Raw genomic sequence first — 14966 nt, 5'->3', positions numbered from 1 at the left:
ATACACCCCCCCCCCACTCCCAACAGTCACCCAACAATAAATTTAAAATACAACAACAACGAGAACCCTCCCCCGGCTCTACCTGCGGTCAGGCTTCCTTCCAGATAACTTCTTCCCCCCCCCCCCTCCACGTACCTTAACTCCCCGTTGTAATCGGGTAACGGACCAGGACGACTTGCAGTAGATGACCTCAAGGGCTGGTGGTGGTGGGGGTAGTGACGGTGGCAGAATCCTTTCAGGGGGTGGAGGAGGAGAAGACGTTTCTGATGAACTGACTTCTGAGCCACAAGGAAGTTCTTCCTCCTGACTCGCATCTGTGCTGACGGTTGTTGGGACGGTACCTTGGAGTGCAGTGTCGTCTCCTGACAGTATCGCATGCTGCAAGGCATGGATGGCGGGGTCTGTTGGCCCATTGCCACAATCATCCGCTCCATACCCTCTGATATGCGAGCGGACATCCTGACAATGTTCCCCGTCAACCCAGCAAACGCCTGGAGGAGCTTGCGACTTATAGCGACGCTCTCCCTGCACAGTGTGGTCATGTCCTCATAGCGATCAGCCCATCTTAGTGTGTGCCGACCTCGGTGACTCAACCTCCGTGGAGTCGGCGTGGGCACTGTACACCTTGGAGTCGCCTGCTGCAAGCCGCTTGGGCCCGCTACTTCTCTCCAAGACGAAGTGGCCGCAGGTACAACATTCACAGGGATGCAAGGGGAATCCTCCTCTGTTTCCATAACATCATCCTCCTCTGGCTTGGTGATCTCTTCAGCACCTGGCTGATTCCGGAGATGAGGGGGTTACCTTATGATGATCGATTGAGTAGACTGGGTCTTTTACTCGTTGGAGTTCAGAAGGATGAGGGGTGATCTTATAGAAACATTTAAAATAATGAAAGGGATAGACAAGATAGAGGCAGAGAGGTTGTTTCCACTGGTCGGGGTGACTAGAACTAGGGGGTACAGCCTCAAAATACGGGGGAGCCAATTTAAAACCGAGTTAAGAAGGAATTTCTTCTCCCAGAGGGTTGTGGATCTGTGGAATTCTCTGCCCAAGGAAGCAGTTGAGGCTAGCTCATTGAATATTCAAATCACAGATAGATAGATTTTTAACCAATAGCGAATTAAGGGTTATGGGGAGCAGGCGGGGAAGTGGAGCTGAGTCCACAGCCAGATCAGCCATGATCTTGTTGAATGGCGGAGCAGGCTCGAGGGGCTAGATGGCCTACTCCTGTTCCTAATTCTTATGACCACTTGCAATGGGGCAGCTGCAGGTGCGGCCTCCCTTTGCGTCTCTGGAGCTGGGTGACCTGCAAAACACAATTGAGCTTATTAGAACAGAAGGTACACACTCTTGCACTGCGCTGGCATACGTAGGAGGAACAACAGTACTGCAATAATTGGGAACCGAGAGGCGTTACGTATTATTACATCATATGGTAGTACATTTATGTGGAATTCAGCCATGACCTTATAATGGCGGAGCAGGTTTGAGGGGCCAGATGGCCTTCTCCTGGTCCTATTTCTTTTATGTTCTTAAGTTGTTAACCTGAGAGTAGTACAGAAGCCTCATACATAACATGACATCATTCATATATTATAATGAAATACCGTTTCATTACTTTGAATTACCATTGCTTTACACATTACTCACGTGACGTAAGGGAGGGATCTGCACTACCACAGGTGGTGGCCGAGCGACCGTGGGTGCCCACAAGTGCTGCCGCACGTTCCTCAAGGTCCGTTAGGATACTGAGCTGGGCAGGGCCTCCTCCTGTGTACCTGCGCTTAGCCCAATTCTTGGATATCTTCCTCTGCAAACGTGACAAGAGCATGGCATAAGCTAATTGATTAGCTACTATCGTGGAAAGACAACAGTTTCCAATGTTATATGCTAATAGGGTTTGTATCCACAATTGGTGCATGGTTATAACAAAGATCGCGTTAGGGATCTAATGCTTGACACAAACATCTCCACTACAATCTCCATGAAGGGCCCCTGGGGGGGGTGAGGCAGGGGATGGGAATCAGGACAGCTGGTGAGCTCGGCAATGATGGGAGTTAATGTCCCTAAGTGTCCCAGGGCAGACATTGAGCCAGGGCAGCTCTCTCCCCAGTCCAGGCTGGGTCACTAAGTGACAGCAGCTGGAGAGACTGACAGTGTGGGTGAAGGTGACCAGACCCCTCAGTGCTCAGTCATGCCCCATCCACCAACGTAACCCAAAAAGAGACTGCGAAAATTAGAATTAATGGGCGCAGGTTCAGAACCCTGTCCAAATCTTAGCAGGGAATCTATGCAAGCATACCCAGCTTAATTTCAATCTGGTAGATTTACATATTCAGTGGATCATTACAATTTAAAATCCATTTAATACTTATTCTTGCCTAAGGAACCAAGCTGTTCCACATTTTGCGGCATTGGTCCGATCCCTTCGACTCGGACACCGAGGACATCACATCGGCGATCTCGCCCCAAATTTTCCGATATGTCCGGGATGGAGGTTTCCCACGTGCACCCTGGGTTAATTGGCCCCATCTTGCGTGCACCTCCTGGACGAGGGCCTCGTTGGCCTCGTCGGAAAACGGTTTTGCCCTCCTGCCCACTCTCTGCGGGCTACTCGTGCTTGGACATCTTTTTTTGATTCTCTCTCTCTCTCTCTCTCTCTCTCTCTCTCTCTCTCTCTCTCTCTCTCTCTCTCTCTCTCTCCTCTCTTCCTCACCCCGCCACCCCCCTTTGCCTTCTGCGCATGCCTGGATGACTCCTGACCTCCCAAATGGTGGGCAACTTTTGCAAAAAAAAACGCATGTGCAGAAAGGCCGTTGCTAGAGACGCTTTGCCTTCCACATTGCTGGGGCCCATTTCGCATCGTTAAGGCCCAATTCACATCGCTGGGCTATCTCCGGAAAAAAAAGCCGAAAGTTGTAATCTGAAAAATGGGCGCTCTTGAGAGCTGAAACATCACTAAGGCTGGAACATCGCCCATTTTTTGGGCCCTAGCGATCGAAGTGGAAAGTCGAGCCCCATGAATAAGGGGCCACCCATTTAAAACTGAGATGAGGAGAAATTTCCTCTGAGGGTTGCAAATCTATGGAATTCTCTACCCCAGAGAGTTGTGGAGGCTGGGTCATTGAATATATTTAAGGCGGAGATAGACAGATTTTTGAGCGATAAGCAAGTAAAGGGTTATGGGGAGCGGGCAGGGAAGTGGAGCTGAGTCCATGATCAGATTAGCCATGATCTTATTGAATGGCGGAGCAGACTCGAGGGGCCAAATGGCCTACTCCGGCTCCTATTTCTTATAAGAACATAAGAAATAGGAGCAGGAGTAGGCCATACGGCCCCTCGAGCCTGCTCCGCCATTTAATACAATCATGGCTGATCCAATCATGGACTCTGGTCCACTTCCCTGCCCACTCCCCATTACCCCTTAATCCCTTATCGGTTAAGAAACTGTCTATCTCTGTCTTAAATTTATTCAATGTCCCGGCTTCCACAGCTCTCTGAGGCAGCGAATGCCACAGATTTACAACCGACTGAGAGAAGAAATTCCTCCTTATCTCAATTTTAAATGGGCGGCCCCTTATTCTCAGATTATACCCCCTAGTTCTAGTCTCCCCTATCAGTGGAAACATCCTCTCTGCATCCACCTTGTCAAGCCCCCTCGTAATCTTAGACATTTCGATAAGATCACTTCTCGTTCTTCTGAATTCCAATGTGTAGAGGCCCAACCTCCTCAACCTTTCCTCATAAGTCAACCCCCTCATCTCCGGAATCAACCTAGTGAACCTTCTCCGAACTGATTCCAAAGCAAGAATATCCTTTCGTAAATGAAACCAAAACTGTGTGCAGTATTCCAGGTGTGGCCTCACCAATACCCTGTATAACTAGCAAGACTTCCCTGCTTTTATATTCTATCCCCTTTGCAATAAAGATCAAGATTCCATTGGCCTTCCTGATCACTTGCTATACCTGCATACTAACCTTTTGTGTTTTCATGCACAAGTACCCCCAGGTCCCACTGTACTGCAGCACTTTGGAATTTTTCTCCATTTAAATAATATCTTGCTTTTTGATTTTTTTTTTCTGCCAAAGTGCATGACCTCACACTTTCCAACATTATACTCCATCTGCCAAATTTTTGCCCACTCACCTAGCCTGTCTATGTCCTTTTGCAGATTTTTTGTGTCCTCCTCACACATTGCTTTTCCTCCCATAATTGTATCGTCAGCAACCTTGGCTACGTTACACTCGGTTCTTTCTTCCAAGTCATTAGTATAGATTGTAAATAGTTGGGGTCCCAGCACTGATCCCTGCAGCACCCCACTAGTTACTGATTGCCAACCCGAGAATGAACCATTTATCCCTACTCTCTGTTTTCTGTTCGCTAGCCAATCCTCTATCCATGTTAATACATTACCCCCAATCCTGTGAACTTTTATCTTGTGCAGTAACCTTTTATGTGGCATCTTGTCAAATGCCTTCTGGAAGTCCAAATACACCACATCCACTGGTTCCCCTTTATCCACCCTGTTCGTTACATCCTCAAAGAATTCCAGCAAATTTGTCAAACATGACCCCCTTCAGAAATCCATGCTGACTCTGCCTGACCGAATTATGCTTTTGCAAATGTCCTGCGACTGCTTCTTTAATAATGGACTCCAACATTTTCCCAACCATGGATGTTAGGCTAACTGGTCTATAGTTTCCTGCTTTTTGTTTTCCTCCTTTTTTGCATTTGCAGTTTTTCAATCTGCTGGGACCTCCCCGGAATCCAGGGAATTTTGGTAAATTACAACCAATGCATCCACAATCCCTGCTGCTACTTCTCTTAAGACCCTAGGATGCAAACCATCAGGTCCAAGGGATTTATTTGCCTTTAGTCCCATTATCTTACTGAGTACCACCTCCTTAGTGATTGTGATTGTATGGAAGCTTGCTTGCTAGTCGCAGTTCCTTGACATCTTTTCCTCGAGCAAGAAAAGCACTGATTCCTCGCTTGGTCAACATATCACAGCAGGACAGGCTTTGAATGGAGGCATATGGAAGAGATTTATCTAGCAAAAAGGGTGTGAGCCTCAAAGATAACTAAATTATTAGAAAGTTTATCTTATTACCATCTTATGGCATTTTTCACTTTTCAGTTCTGCTATTGATGCAGATTTAGATGCATTTCGATTCAAATTATGAAATTTCCAACAACATGGCATATTTTTTGTGAATGTCTTCATTTATTTTGCCACAGGTGTAGAGCAATGCATTCAAAAGTTTTTGGATGTTGCCAGACAAACGGAGTGCTTCTTTCTTCAGAAGAGGCTACAGCTTGCTGTTCAAAAACCTGAACAAGTCATAAAAGAGGTGAAGGGACTTTATTTTCTGTGGTTTAATATTTCTCTTTTCTCTTTCCTCTTTCTGGATAAGTTGTCTCGACGGAAAAATCAATTGGGGATTGAGTCATGGGTATTTTATTACTAGGATCCACAATAAAGCTGAATGGAGTTATTAATTTCTGGATATAAAATGATGGCAGAAGTGCTGGCTTTTCTTATTAGCCTATATAATCTTTTATGAAAGAGAAATACTTGTTGGATTGTGTCTGGGCACAACACCTTAAGAAGGATATATTGGCCTTGGATGGAGTGCAGCATATATTTACCAGAATAATACCAGGATTCTAAGGATTAAATACAAGGAGGGATTACACAAACTAGGGTGATAGTCCCTGGAATTTAGAAGGTTACGTGTGATTTGATTGAAGGTTTCAAGATATTAAGGGGATAAGAGAAAGACGATTTCCGCTGGTTGGGGAGTCGAGGACATGGGGACATTGCCTAAAGGTAGAGCAAGGCCTTTCAGAAGTGAAGTTAGGAAACACTTCTACACACACAGGGTGGTAGAAGTTTGGAGTTCTCTTCTGCAAATAGCACTCGATGCTAGATCAATTGTTAATTTTCAATTTGAGATTGATATATATTTGTTAACCAAAGGTATGAAGGGATGTGGGGCAAAGGTGGGTTTATGGAGTTAGGTCACAGATCAGCAATGATCTCATTGAATGGCAGCACAGATTCGAGGGGCTAAATGGCCTACTCCTGTTCCTATATTAATCAATTCTGGTGTCCAAATCCTGCTTCACCGTTACTGTGGTTCTCCAGGCAACAAAGTACTTCAACTGAGGGAAAATGTGTGGCAGACTGGTGGAGTGACTACACACAGGTTGGGAAAAGTGTGATGCCAATGGTCTTTGGAACCATTTGACTATTATAGATAGTGCTTCAGGGGTCAGATCGCAACAACTTCTACATTGCAGTTGGGGCACCCTTGTTTATTGCATCATTGCCCTGTGTGTTTTCTCTTTGTACATTCTCCTTTTCTTTCTCTCTCCCTCCCTCGGGGGCACGCACCGTTTCCCTCCCTCGGGCTCTTAGTCTCCCTCCCTCGTGCGCACTTGCGCTTTGTGTGTGTCTCTTGCTCTTTCTCTTTTAAAAAAAAATATTTCGTGCAGAACTTTCTTGCACTTTTCAAAGGCAAAAAACCCAGCGAGTAGCTTAACTATGTTAACTGTTGTATCACTGGTTCTTGCATCCATTTTCCCCCCATCCCTTGCTCAGTGGGGTGGCCTACACTTTTCCAAATGCTACTATTAACTTAACAATTGCAAGCGGCATGTGTGCCATGGACCTACCAGTTCCACTGCTTGGCACTGCTCAACTGTTTTTTTCAGAAACTTTTGCCTCAATGTATATTTTATTAACTATAAATTTCTGACCACATTGTGCCTTTTTAAAGTCTAAGCATTGAATTCACTTTTTTGGGAAAGGTTCTTAATTTGTTTTAATATTGTTTTACAGGATGTTTCAGAATTGAAAAATGAGCTACAGAGAAAGGAGGCCTTGATCCAGAAGCACCTAAGTAAGCTGCGCCACTGGCAACAAGTCTTGGAAGATATTAATGTACAGCCCAAAAAATCAGCTGACCTGGCTCAAGGACCGTTGGCCTATCTTGAACAAGCATCTGCAAATATCCCAGCTCCACTAAAGCAAACGTGAAAATTATACACATGGGCCAAGGTGTCAGGAAGTTTCATCTTAACTGTTGTACACCCGCACCCCCCAAAATAATCAGTTCCAGTTAACCTCTTGAATGGCACCAAGAGTATTATGTACAGTGACTGAATCACTTTGCAATTACAACCTTTGGAACTGCAGGGTATAAATTGCTGATACATGCATCTTCAGAGCAGTTATTCTCTGTGAAAAAATGTGTAATTATATTGTTGACATGATTGATATGATAAAACTTTGTGTACAAAATACTAGATGTTTGTGGCAAATAGTGTATTGCTACTAACTATGTTGAAGAATGTCTAGTTTTTTGAGCAGTCAAAATATAATGCTATTGAAATTTATTCTAGATAAGTTTTTTATCACATTTATAATTTTTTTAATAGTAAATGTGTTAAATGTCTTGCAGAATGTAGTAACCTAGTCCCACCAGTAATCATCGTCAACAAGCAGCCTTTGAAGGAGGCAGCATTTGGCTGGTAGAATTGTACTTGGACATTGAGACCTCCGTGGCACTACAACTTTGTGTACCTGGGGGTAAAATAAAAAAATGTACCTTCGAATCTAAATCGGGCCCCGATTTTTGGGCTTTTGGATTAATTTTAAATCTCTCGATTTGGTAATTGTGACTTTTGGATTGGAAACTTGCAACTGTCACTGCATTATTTAAGAAGGGAGCGAAGCAGAAACCAGTAAACAACAGACCTGTCAGTTTAACATCAGTTGTGGGAACATTACTGGAATCTATCACCAGGGACAGAGTGACTGACTGAGAACTTGGAGAAGTATGAGCTAATTTGAGGGTTGCTCACTCTCATCCCTAACTCAAGTAATTCACACACCTATAAAGACCAAGCAAATCTGTGAGCATCTAGCTTGCAGGATCCTGGTGAGAAATGCCAGGTTAATGGCTTAGTTGGTTCCATAAAGTTACAAGGCACTGTTTTAAGGTTGCAGTTTTTGTCTGTCTTTCGAGTTTCAGAAGTCTGGAACATTCTTTGAGTCAGCTATTTCCATTATAAATTCCTGTGCCCGTATTTATAATGGAAATTTCTACATAAATTTGATACGCTGTAACTGGACAATCTGAATACAAAATAACTTGTATTTGCACTTTCACAACCTCAGTACTTTTGAAGTGCAACCCAGGATACATCAGTACTGTTCAGTTAGGTGCACTGATGGAATATTTTTCTTCAGCTTGTCGCAGTTTTTGCCGAGTTTTAAAAATTATTAGAAGCAAAGCTAGAGGTCAAATTTCAAAAACTGCAGGTAAACTTTATAGAATTTTTTTAATGGAGAGGCTGTAAGAGAATGTAAAGCAAAAAAAATGGTAATTCCCTCCTCTATCTATGTTCTCTTCAGCAGAGCTAGGAAGTGAGCTAGCATTGTGCTGAGTTCTTTCCTGGACTGTCCTTGGCTTCACCACCTGCTGGCTTATACCTTGCAATCACTCAGTACAGACCCCTCTAATTCACTATCTTAAGTAATGCGGGAGGCTGATTTCTGTTGGTGCTTGGAATGGTAAGAGCAAGTGACCGTGCATCTTCTCGAGGGTTCTCACAATGGTGATGAGTGAAAGGAATGGGTTGAACATTGCAGGGACGCTTTGCAGAACTGGTGTGGGGTGGTGCCAACCTGGAGCATCATGGGGCAGTCAGAATGTACAGCATGAAGTGAAGTAAATGTGGCTATGGTGAGGCCATCACTGGCCTCCCGGGAAGCAATGTGGTTGAGTGCTGATGCCCTGTGTCCTGTGCAGCATCAGGTGATTGTGGAGAAGGTTGGTGTTGGTAGTGATGCTGGTGTGTTTAGTGATAGTGTTTGGGCTGATTGTGGTGGGACTGTAAGTGTCAAGGTGAGATTTATTCAAGGGCACCGATGCTGCTGGAATAGATGGCAGGTAAGTTTGAGATGACAGAAATGCCCTGTCTGTAAGGTTCTGCAAAACCAACCACGGAGACGTGGCAGGGAGAATGGGAAGATGCCATGTTTAAAATGACCAACTGCAGCCAACAGCCTGTAAACCGTGGAGGATGATGGAACTCTGGCCACGCTGTACAGTAACAGACAGTGTTGCAGGGGCACAGAACCGGACGGGGGATAAGCCAGCTACCGTAAGGCGGAAGAGTGTACATTCGGTTCTTCCAGGAAAATGGATACAAGCCAATTTTATATTTTTAAAACTACATTTCTCCAGCTTTTTGTGTAACACCCTCACACAAGAGGCAACATGTTCAGGCAAAATCACCCCAGTAAAACACAAGGCAACACAAAGGGTATCAGTTTGAATAATTAAACAAAGGCCCACAGGTCTGATGCAATCATTTTGGCCAGCCCAGACAGAGTGGCACCTCTGTCGAGATAGTGAACAATCATCATTCACCCCATCAGCGAGTGACAGGATACAGGAGGTGTGGCTAATCTTCCATTTCAGACAGATCGATACACATCGAAGTGCCATTCACACCCCATTTTATTCATGGAAGACCCAAGACAATGGCATGCAGTTTTGGCGCGAAGATGAACGGACTATAAGATAAGCTGCAAAAACACACTTGGAGGTTGGAGTCAGCTTTTTGCACTGAGTTGTAGGGTTGAGTTAAGAAGGTGGGAGTCAGTTTTCGTTGTGGTTGAGTTGAGTTAAAGGGGAGTTGAGTCAGCTCTTGACAGGCCCTCGCTCTGGGGAAGGTGTGCTTAACTCCAGCAGCTTTTTTGCTTAGGAGCCAACCGAGAGGCAAATAAAAGAAACCGACACAACATCGAGGAGGAAAACCGAACCGACCAACAACGTAAAACCCACCCCAGAGGGACCCCGAGCTGAAATAAGTGCCCCCAGAACCCCGGAGTTGATAGGATTGTGAGTATCGCCCAAACCCCCTCACAGACTCAATTTAGGATAGGAATTGGTAAGAAGGGTGGAAGTGGGAGGTGGGTTGTGTGTGGGTGGAATGTTTTAACCTCTTATTTTCCCCTTCCCTGTTGCGAGAATTTTTCGTGTTGTTGAGTGAGATTGTGCCATTACTGCTATTTATGACCTCTTCCTATGCCCTCTCTCTTTGTGTTTACTTTTCTAAATAAACAACATTAGCCATTTTGTACTCTTACCCACTGTGTCTGGTGCCTCGTTACTCACCCATCCTCATAAATCGTCCGTACAGAACCTCAGGGGAGTGTGGATTCGAACCCACACCCCAAGCGCCCCTTACAATGGTGACCGCGGCAGGACGTGCATTGAATGAAGGTGAAGAGACAGTAGGTCTTGGTGGAGAGTAGTATAAAATGGAGGGTAGGATTGCTAGGTATGTAACAGCAAGGATAAACTGCTCAAGGAAGTGAGTGCAGGCGCTGCTGAGGGGTGAATGGCCTGAGGATGCAGCAGCCAGGTGGACCCAGAGTAAAGATCATAAAAGATCAGTGGAAAAGACCAGCAAAGAAAGGGAAAAGCTGGATCAGGATTTAAAGTGGGAGAGGCAGGAACGAGAGAGAGATGGAGAAAGCTATCGCAACCACAGGGAGTACCTTCAGTCCCAGGTAACTGAGGGAAAAGGTTACGTCAGGGAACTGCAGGAGGAACTTGCCCAGGCTTAGAACCAGGGAAGGTTGGGAGAGGATAAGAGTCTCCAGCTACAAGCTGCGTTTCAGGCGTGCCACAGCAGGGCAGAGGCGGATCATCGTTCCTTTCAGGAACAAATTGATTGGCTCACCCTGGCTCTGGCTGAAGCCAAAGCAGCCCTTATTCTAGCCGGAGCAAAAGCTCTGGTAGTGCCCGAGACTCGAATCCCCACCCGGCCTGACACCAAAGCTCTGGCCCTAGCTGAGGCAAAAGCCCTTGGCTGGGCTGAAAGCAAGGCACCCAGTAAAGGAGTGGTGTGCCTTATCAGCCCAGCTGAGGTGCGGAAGGGGGAGCATAGTGAAACAGGCTGTGGGGAGGAGGATAGGGAGGAAGAATCCTACAGGCCCTCTCCCACAGCCCCATTGGGGATCCCGGAGGAGAGGCAGGGTGAAATGCTGGAATCTAAACCTTCGGGACCAGCCCCAATGTGCCCCATCAGGCAGAGTAGATTCGGACCACCCGCAGTGGGTCAGGCTGAGGGTCCCCTACAGAACCAATACGTGCTTCCCCACAGTGTGACCCAGCTGCGGCAGATGGTGGCCCATGTGAATAAACTTACCCGAAAAGGAGACTCCTCTGTTCACTTTATGGAAGTAGAGCAGGTAGGAGACATAAATTACTGCGATGAGGCCGAACGGAGAAAACTGCTGCTGTTCTCACTGGACACAGCCCTGTGTCAGGCTCTCTCTGCTGAGAGCAAGAGGGGTCAGCGAACAGTGGCCGCTCTCCAGGAGGATATCCTGGAGGCCATGCGGTTGAACGATGGCTGTCCGTTCGACCGGGTACAGGCCACTGTCCAGAGACCTGGGGAGACCCCCCCCAGGCATTCACTGATCGACTGTGGCCAGTGTATGAGGAAACCAGTGGGGGGGAATTTGGACAGAACCCAGCTGGATGCACACCGACGTGGTCGCTGGCTGCGTGCACTGGTGGCAAACAGCCTACCGGAGTTGCGTGCCCAGGCCAACCTGTGGTTCGATTTCAGAGACCCCCAAGCCACAGAGGGGACAGTGCTGAGGCAGCTGACCCTCTCTTTTCGCAATGGCAGAATCGGGGGGGTGGGGAGAAACCCACCAAGGGGAAGGTGTGTGAGATCCGCCCCGGCTCTGATAAGAGAGAGTGGAGGCAAGAAGGGAATTGGCCGGCAGACAGAGAGGGGGTTTGCTACGGGTGCGGGAAGACGGGCACATGAGGAGGGAATGGCAGGATCCGAGGCAGAAAAAGAGAGGTCCACAGGCCCCAACCTCAGCCCCAGTCCCCACGGCCACGAGCTGTGCCCAGCCCTGCCGCCCCACTCGAGGGTCTCCTCGCGGCTCTGCAGGCACTCTTTACCCAGACTGGGAAGGTCGCAGCTGTGACCGGGGGCGAATTCCTTCAGGCCCAGACCAACACCCCCCAATGACTAGACCCCAAGAAACCCGTGTACCTCTGCCCGGTCACCTATGATGCGTGGAGCAGACCACGTGTCATGATGGGGGTTGAGGGGGTCCGGGGGGAGTATCTGCTGGACACAGCGGCCTCGTGCATCCTGGTTCATGTAGACGACCTGACCACCTCACCCCTATCCAGTGGGATCCCCTACTGCCTAACCAGCTTCACTGGAGAAGAACGCAAGGGCTTCTTCTCCAAACCACTGCAGATACACATAGGCACCCTCCACACCATGTGGAAATGTGTCCTTCTGCCGTGGGAGGGAGTGGGTAAAGGATCCTAGGGGCAGATTTCCTCAGCGGCCAGAAAATTCTGGTAGACCTGAGGAACCACTGTCTGTGGGGCACAGCTGACACCGGGGAGGGGGAAAGTACAGCAGTCATCCAGGGGAAACAGGGGAAGGGTTCCCTCTGCACTGTAAAGCCGAAGGAGGGATATGACCTCGGCGCTCTGGTAGACGGCACCCCGATGATCTATCAGGCATTTGTGCGGGCCAACCTGGCAGCATTTGCCAGGCATAAGCATGACTGTGGACGGGTAAATGGTGTCGAGGTCAGAGTAGATGGGGACCCCATGTCTAAGCCCCAGAAGCAGTATAATTTTCCCAGGGAGGCTGAAGCAGACCTAGAGGTCGCATTGGGATCTCTAGTCAGACAGGGAGTGTTGTGACCAATAGCCACACATGTGAACTCTCCACTTTGGCCGGTTAGGAAAACGGACAATTCTTGGAGGGCCATGGTGGACTACCGAGTCCTCAATAAAAATATCCCTGCCTGTACGCGCACAGTGGCAGCCGTAGCCGACCTAGTCACAGCCATCCCCGCGCCCGCAGCCGTCTTTACGGTGCTGGACATCTCGAATGGGTTCTGGTCCATCCCGCTGCGGTGGGAGGACCAGTACAAATTCGCCATTACATTCAAAGGACAGCAATATACCTGGAACTGTCTTCCCCAGGGCTTCCCGAGCATTTTTCATCAATGTATGGCCAACTGCCTGAAAGAGTTCAGCAGACCCAGACAGCTAGTCCAGTATGTGGACGACTTGCTGCTATTCTCCGATTTGGAGGAAGAGCATGGTCCCTGCTGGCAGAGCTGTTGGGACTGCTGCATGAGGAGGGTTTTAAAGTAAACCCTAAGAAAGCACAGATCGGTCAGACAGAGGTAAAATTCCTGGGGCTGACTGTGCGGACAGGGGAGAGAGCCATTGATGAGGCTAAGAGGAGGGCAGTTCAGGAGTTACTGGCTCTGACTACAGTTACAGGGGTGAGGTCGTTCCTGGGTCTGACCGGTTACTGCTGGGACTTCATTGAGGATTACGCAGCCATTGCAGCACCCCTACTCTGGCTCCCGCGCAAAGGCGTGGAGTGGGAGTGGGATGAGGACTGTGATGCAGCATTTACCCACCTCAAGGGAGAGCTGCAGAAAGCTCCGGCCCTGGGAGCGGTCGATGAGGGCGAGGAATTTTTCCTGGAGGTAGCAGCCAGCGGGGATAGCTTAAGTGCTGTGCTGATGCAACAGCAGCACGGCCAGCTGAGGCCGGTGGCCTACTCCTCCAGGGTCCTCACTGAGGTTGAGAGGGGTTACTCAAACTGTGAAAGGCACCTGCTGGCCACCCACTGGGCTGTGAAGTGGTCGCAGGTGTTTACAGGAGTGTCCCCAATCACCATCCTCACTGATCACACCCCCACTCAGATGCTGCTGGATGGGAGAATTAAGGATGGGACAGTGAGCAGCGCACGCATTGCTCGCTGGACCCTCCTGCTCTCACAGATGGATTTGAGAGTAAAAGGGATGTGTGAGCCCCGACTGGCAGCCAACATGCTGTACCCCGGGAAAGCCCACCGTTGCTCCGTTGAGGGGGTCTGGGACGACCGGGAGATCTATGTTGACGGGTCCAGCATGGTGGTAGCGGGGGAAAGGCTCACAGGGTGCGGGATTTACGATCCCCAGGCAGGCATTGCCAGGGCCATAAAGCTCCCAACCACCATGAGCGCCCAGCATGCTGAACTGTCGGCAGTCATGTATGTAGTCACCCACCCCGATGAATTCCCACGGCCTTATACTATCTGTTCAGATAGTATGTTCACCTGCAATGCCTGCATGGAGCACCAAGCCATCTGGTCCCGTCGTGGGTATACATCTGCAGACGGTAAGTCCATGGCCATAAAACCCCTACTGCAGCACATCATGCAGGCAGTAGGGACCGGGGCAGACATTTGCATTCACAAAGTAAAGGCCCATTACAACCATGAGCCCAGGGCTGCAGGGAACCAAAAGGCAGATCAACTGGCCAAAGAGGGAGCCCGAACGGGAACCAAGTGGAACCCGCTCGAGGCAGGCCCCATAGCAGCTATCCAGGGTGGATAGGGGCACAAGGGAGCGCAGAGGTGGCTTTAGCCCCGGACCTCCAGCAGGTACAGGCACGAGATCCCGTCCTCAAGTCCGTCATGGACAAGCTGACTGCGGGAGAAAAGGTCGAAGGACCATACGGAGGCACAGGCATCCATGTTAGGCAGAAGATGTTGTTTAAAGGAGAGCAGTGGATAGTGCCCCAGCAGCACCAGAGGGAGTTCCTTCAGCTGGCCCATGCAGGCCCTGGATCTGGACACCCCGGACCGGAGGTCACCTGGCAATGGGTGGAACAGGTCGGGTGGTGGCCCCAGCTCCAGGAAGACACTCGTGAATTTTGAGTGAACTGTCTTGTCTGTGCAACCAATAATCCAGATCCCCAGAAAAGAAAGGTGTCTCTAGGACACGCAAGGAGGATAGAGGGACCATACAATCAATACAAATCGATTACATAGGGCCCCTACCTGTGGCTAAGGGAGGGTACCGGTACTGTTTGATTTTGGTGGACACTTT

General features: G+C 48.5%; 1 protein-coding gene across 1 annotated transcript in view; it reads left to right on the top strand.

Annotated features, from left to right (window-relative positions):
- LOC139252378 (mediator of RNA polymerase II transcription subunit 28-like) overlaps nt 1–10165 on the top strand; it is a 33083-nt gene extending 22918 nt beyond the window's left edge. Inside the window, exons 4-5 of the mRNA XM_070873363.1 lie at nt 5240–5352; nt 6846–10165. Coding sequence (XP_070729464.1) covers nt 5240–5352; nt 6846–7043 — 311 coding nt within the window. The 3' untranslated portion in view covers nt 7044–10165. The remainder of the gene's footprint in view (nt 1–5239; nt 5353–6845) is intronic.
- Nucleotides 10166–14966: the final 4801 nt, after the last annotated feature.

The sequence above is a fragment of the Pristiophorus japonicus genome, unplaced genomic scaffold, assembly GCF_044704955.1.
Source record: "Pristiophorus japonicus isolate sPriJap1 unplaced genomic scaffold, sPriJap1.hap1 HAP1_SCAFFOLD_461, whole genome shotgun sequence".
Lineage (NCBI taxonomy): Eukaryota > Metazoa > Chordata > Chondrichthyes > Pristiophoridae > Pristiophorus > Pristiophorus japonicus.
The sequence above is the reverse complement of the archived record's forward strand: the minus strand, read 5'-3'. Positions and strand labels throughout refer to the sequence as shown.